The sequence below is a fragment of the Diabrotica undecimpunctata genome, chromosome 1 (assembly GCF_040954645.1).
Source record: "Diabrotica undecimpunctata isolate CICGRU chromosome 1, icDiaUnde3, whole genome shotgun sequence".
In the NCBI taxonomy this organism is placed as follows: Eukaryota; Metazoa; Arthropoda; class Insecta; order Coleoptera; family Chrysomelidae; genus Diabrotica; species Diabrotica undecimpunctata.
The window spans coordinates 26,134,885-26,140,884 of NC_092803.1; the positions used below are offsets into that span (position 1 = coordinate 26,134,885).

Sequence of the window (6,000 nt, forward strand, 5' to 3'; positions counted from 1 at the left end):
GGACAGAAGAAACCACATAGCACAAATGTTAATGTAAAAAGCACACTATAAAAATAATAAATAAGTAAATATAAAAAGTAGTTTTCAATAAATTTAATCAATTTATTTGTCTATGAAAGAATTTTAATAAACATTATCCAATATTTTTATCATTATGTGTTTATAATTATATGTAGATCCTAGCTTTCCATATCTATCACCTTCCTCAACCAAACACACATTCCCACGTTTCTATATGTGTCTGAGTTACCCTACTTAAAGATGTTCCTGTTCTACACAACCATTGGTTATCAATAAGTGGTTTTTCATATCTGGTCAGTTCATGAGGATCCTACAAAAGAAACTATGTTTCTTTGTAGAAAAAATGTTTGATATCCCATGTTGTGAGGTTCCAGAAATATACAATCTTCATGTTTGTTGCTTCATAAATTCCAGTCAGTATTCTTTTCAGCTACAAGAGTAGCTGTTATTAAAAGCATAAAACTGCAGTATGTAGATGGCCATGGATGTTGTGTGATATTTTTAAATGTTAATTGGTTGCAGTTTAATACACATTTCAGAGACCTAGTATTTCTTGCTTTCCAGTTTTTTATATCTCAAACTTTTGAAGACTCCTTTCTTTATATAAATGTTGTGAGCTGATATATGGACTATGTTGGTTAATTATCATGCACAAAGATGTCAATTTTCTATGATTAAAAACAAGTTGAACATCACCAAAAAGAAAGCATTTATTATTTCAATACTAAAATTTTAGGATACCTATGTATGTATTTTAATAACCTCTACACATATGACTAATATAGTTGTTACCAAGGCAATATATTTTTTAATGTTTTGATAACAGAGACTGTAATTCTAGAATCTGTATTATATAAACATTTCTTTAACTAAAATAAGATATTTTGTAATCCAATATTTATACTTTTTTAAAATGTGGAGTACCTACCTATATAGATATATTTACATAATTTTGGTTATTATATTACAAAACAAATCTCAGTTGATGATAATAAAAAATTTAAGAAGGAAATTTTACTAAGAGAAGTGATTCTATATATAACAATATTCCAAAAATTATAGATATATTTACATAATTTTGGTTATTATATTACAAAACAAATCTCAGTTGATGATAATAAAAAATTTAAGAAGGAAATCTTACTAAGAGAAGTGATTCTATATACAATATTCCAAAAATTTTACTACTTTGGCTTATAAAGAAATAGTAAAATATGCAATGATGTACATGGTTGTCTCAATAGTATTACAAAAAGCCTGTCAAAATCAGGGTGTTGAAAGTAAGAGTAATAATGTAATAAGAGCAAAAAGCTGAAGGAAAAAAGTAATGAATAATGTCATATAAAGAGGGTAAAACCAAGGAATTCATAAAAGGTTTTTGATTTTCACTACAGAACTGAAATAAAAATTGAGAAACCATAGGTTAGGAAATAACTTAAGTACAGAAACAGTTGCAATATATTTAATTGAGATACAATATAATATCACTATTTTATTGATTCAATGCTAGAACCACTTCCAGGCAACTTATCGGCTATCTCCTTTAACACAGCAGTTTGTGCATTTATTGCAGTAATCTTGTCCTGCTCATATTTATTTCTTTGGTCATATCTCTTCTTTAAAAGAAACAATTTTCGTCTCCTATAACCTCTCAGATCCTCCCTTATTCCTTCCATAGCTGTCATCTTTCTACTCTTTTTGGATCCTAAGCTCTTCTTGGGTTTTGTGGCCCTTACATTTTCTACACTTATACTCGTAGATTCGGGTTGACTAATGGCAGGTTCAGGAGGTTTAATTGTGGTTGGTCCAGGTTCGCTATTTAGACTTACTGGCACAATCTTTTGTGTAGCAGTTAATAATATTTTTGGAAAGACACTCTTTTTGTTGCCATATAATTCATTCATCTCTTCAAAGTACTCGAAAACCCGTCTTCCCCGTCCAGTTTTGTTTTGGTTATCCACAAATTTTTTATAATTTCTTTCGAGTACTTTGAAGCGGTTTTCGCAATTCAGGCCAGAGTAATTCAGCCCCATGCTTGTGAACTCAGATGAAATAACCTGCCACATTTTTTTTAGACTTTTCATCTCTAATGTTCCCACCGACTCTCTGTATTTTTTATACAGATCGATGAGAATTTTTGTGGCGTTATTAGACCATTGTACATTAGTGTATTCACGATCATCTCTGGTCCATCCTGCAGTACTTGCAGTGGTATAATCATGATCACCAGCATTTGGTGTGGGTGGTAAAACTATAATTTCTTCTATGAAATTACCTACAAATAGAAATAATAAATGCTTTGATTTGAGACTTCGCTAATGTCTTACCACTATCCATTTTAAAAATTGTTATTTTTTTGAAAATATGATAATCTAGATAAATCAGAGATCAAAAGATCAAACACCTGAAAATAATGGAAAATAACGATTTAACAATATCATATGTCACCTATCAAATGCCAATTTTAATTTAATAAAATGCGTTCCAGCAAGTGCCAAAACATGAACCAATTCCGAATTAACTCAGAATTGACATGCGCACTCAATAGTTCCGTATCGGTTCAGAATTAGTTCTGAAAATGTCTGCTGGAACAAACCTAATATATGGTATTTAAAGTAGGCATATTACAATACATTTAATATGTCAGTAATATGTCATTAATGTAAATATGTCATTGTACTTCTAGGGTTATGTTATGAATTTGCGGAATTCGTAATTTGAAAAGTATTTTGTTATATTTAACTTTTAATACAAATACCAAGATGTGGAAAACATTTACCATTGATGAGAGTATTTATATGCTTAAAGTCGTTGACAGTGACAACAACGTTGAAATATATTTATCTAATTTGACGACAATATGGACATGTATCCTTTCACAAGAAGCATTAGTACAGAACTTCCAGGTAAATAATATCCATTTGACTGTCTGCATCAATGATATCGATATTCATTTAAGGAATACAATCCAGCTATCGAGCAAACACCAGAGCAATATTTACAATATGCCAAAAATCTATTAAATGAAGTTGAAAATGCAGAAGTTAAAATTATATGCAATGATGGAATATCTAATCTGAAATTATTAATTAAAACAAACCTAGCGAATAATTTCAAGTTTAAATTAAAACTAGAACTAGATTTTACACTAGGAGAGGTAAAATTGGTAAGTTTTTGATCATTTACACCCACTGTTTCTTCATTTATCTCTATGTTTTTACAGTAGTATAGCAGCTTTTGTTCTAGTCGTGAATGAACTATATGTGAAATTAAAAAACGTAAAGATTCGAAGAGGGAATATTAAGAAAATAATAACAAAACTATAAAGTACAAACTCTCCATAAACTATTGTTGGATCATATGACCTAATTTATTTAGTCTAGAGAGAATTCCACATTTTGTTAAAAGTGCTAAATGCTGAAATTACCTAACTGAAATATATAGAAACTAATCATTAAGAATGGAATGTTTTGTCTTTGCTACATTAAATTTTCTTTTTAGTTCACTGAAAAGATGACTATACCTTTAATACAGACAATAATCCTATTAGAAAAGCAACAGAAAATGATGAAAAACTTGTTATTAAAAAAAGACAGGGAGTTGGATGAATATCAAATGGAAAAAGGAGAAATATCAAGAAGTGAGTCACTATTTAGGAATTTTGTTATTTTGGACTAATAATTACAATTGTCTTGTTTTAGGTGATTTAATTACAGAAAAATTCAATCCAGAATCATTGATAACCTCAAGCAATACATTAATGTTGAATGTTTTCCAAAATCGCGCTGAAGATATCCAAAAACAATACGGAACAGTAGAAGAAAAAGTTGAAGAGTAAGATAATACATTTAAATTGTTATAAGATTTAATTTGAATGTGAAAATTACTAGGTTTTAGAAATCTTTCTGGCGTGATCGTTAGGCAATCCATAATACACTGTACTGTATGTACAAAGTTCAAACTCCTCATTACAGTCTTGTGCATAATTGGTTGCCTAACTGTGGGACAGTTTAATTAAATTAAAATTTTCCTTTGAGAAATTAAAAGTTGTATTATTTTTCAGAGTTGAAGTCGAATCATGGAACAGTGTGAAAAAGAGAAGGAAAATATATAACAAAGAAACTGCAGATAGGACAAAAGTGTCTAAAATTGTATATCATGGTGAAACAACTATAAAACAGGAAAATTAGGCTTTTGATTATTTTTTTAATGTAACTATGATAGTTTTAGATCTATGTATATTTTTTAATTTGTTAACATTTGTTGGTTTAAATAATCTATAAATTATTTTTGCAATTCATTCAGACAATTTTAACATAAAAATTTATAATACTACTGCTGTGGTAATACCTAACGGTACTTTATCTCACGTACATCGTGAATCAACGGTTTTTTTCTGTTTAATTCAGCGTCCCACATTCTTGTGGTACTAACCTTGAATGAGCGTACCATGTAATTAGAACTAGTACCTTGTTCATTTATTTTTAAATGAATTTTTGAACCAAAACAAAGCTTGCCTTCACAGAATAATGAGAAGGATGAGAGTAATTTGAAATTAGATTCTTAATTGAAAAATTGTATCTACATAGGAGATATAAGTAGATAATTTGAATATAACTATGTGGAGTGGGACTTTTTGGACTACAATAAACCATCGATTTATTTTATTTTAACAAACTTTAAAGCCCAAAATACATATATTATTTACATATTCACATAGTACCTACCTATATGCACAGTTTAATGCTTAAAAGAATTATTTAGGAATATACTGTGGTATATGTTAACAGCTTCAGGTAAATCATGACTAGTAAAAATTAAAAATCACTTCCCCTTATTAACCTTGTAGGTACCTGGCATATAACATAATAATTATTACCTACTTCTGTATGTTTTGAGGAAAATTTTTTTCTTTGTTGAAATAAAGTTGGATTTATGAAGTTATTTTGTTACAATAAATATTTTCCAAATACCTACCAAAAAAATATTCATTCCTTATCTACATTTTTGTTCTATATTTATAATTTCGTTTTTCCAATGACAACAATATTGTAGACCCCCTCTGGTTCTATTTTTAGATCAATTGTTTGCCATTTAGTTTCTCAATTACAAAGAAAACAACAAAACAATTTAGTATTCTGTTTGGTAAGATTGGCTGCACACATTGACAAAACTTGTTTTTGTAAATTATTTCTACCTGTTGCAGTGCAATCAACTGCACAAAATTGGTCAGTTGCAATGTTGCCGTATCTCAAAATGCACCGAGTGTAGGTGGCAAATATAAATTAAAAATCATTTATTCATGATCTTTTGGTGCCTACAAAACTCATTGACTCCTAGACATTGTTACACTTTTAAAATCGTCTCAATGGGGCTCTTCGTTTAATACTATAATTTCCTTATTGCAGGAACTAAAAAGGTGAATCCTTGAGTTACTGATTTTTTTTATACAATGATTAGAAGAGAAGGAAGCAGAGGGTTACTGGTTCATTTTGTGTATTTCTTTTTTGTTTATTCCACTTTCTTAATTATAGTATATATGATACTCGGCAATTTTGATTCGTTTTTCTATCTATTTGCTTATTTAATTCAAATTTAAGTGGATTATTTAGAATTATTTTTTGTTGTTTTATTATAATGGTATTGAATTTATAACTCGTATTGTAATTTTTATTGTCAAAATATATAAAAACAGATGTAATTATTAAAAAATATGTATCGTAAAATCGTAAGATGTGTTCGCTTCGGGATCGCCTTTTCTTTCTCTGTCCTGTCGACGGCAAAAGCGCTCCCTCGCAATGAAATCTGTTCGTAAAAAGTGCAGGGTCGGCTTGAGAGCGGCAGCAATATTCGTTTTATATTCTTCAGTAAGCCTGTACCAGTTTGATAGTATACTTATTACTACTTGTCTTCTTTCAGCTATATTATTGTGACACTATGTACGTATTGTGTATACTATGAACATGTCGAGAATCATTG

At 29.3% G+C, this 6,000-nt stretch overlaps 2 protein-coding genes across 2 annotated transcripts; one reads left to right on the forward strand and one right to left on the reverse strand.

Annotated features, from left to right (window-relative positions):
- Nucleotides 1–1,071: 1,071 nt before the first annotated feature.
- Nucleotides 1,072–2,508, reverse strand: LOC140446785 (uncharacterized). Its single transcript, XM_072539376.1, has 2 exons — nt 2,349–2,508; nt 1,072–2,296 (listed from the first exon to the last, which is right to left on the reverse strand). The coding sequence occupies exons 1-2, from the start codon at nt 2,356–2,358 to the stop codon at nt 1,509–1,511; spliced, it is 798 nt and encodes a 265-aa protein (XP_072395477.1). The 5' UTR covers nt 2,359–2,508; the 3' UTR covers nt 1,072–1,508.
- Nucleotides 2,509–2,622: 114 nt separating this feature from the next.
- LOC140446795 (uncharacterized) lies at nt 2,623–4,321 on the forward strand. The gene is made up of 5 exons (XM_072539387.1): nt 2,623–2,927; nt 2,981–3,187; nt 3,523–3,661; nt 3,723–3,855; nt 4,085–4,321. Exons 1-5 carry the CDS (start codon nt 2,784–2,786, stop codon nt 4,209–4,211), a joined length of 750 nt encoding a protein of 249 aa, XP_072395488.1. The 5' UTR covers nt 2,623–2,783; the 3' UTR covers nt 4,212–4,321.
- The last annotated feature ends 1,679 nt before the right edge of the window (nt 4,322–6,000 follow it).

Bases quoted from the DNA above. Each gene is read 5' to 3' on its own strand.
- LOC140446795 (XM_072539387.1), top strand. From the start codon at position 2,784: ATGTGGAAAACATTTACCATTGATGAGAGTATTTATATGCTTAAAGTC. The intron at 3,662-3,722 runs GTGAGTCACTAT...GTCTTGTTTTAG, and splicing joins AAAAGGAGAAATATCAAGAA to GTGATTTAATTACAGAAAAA. The intron at 3,856-4,084 runs GTAAGATAATAC...ATTATTTTTCAG, and splicing joins GTAGAAGAAAAAGTTGAAGA to AGTTGAAGTCGAATCATGGA.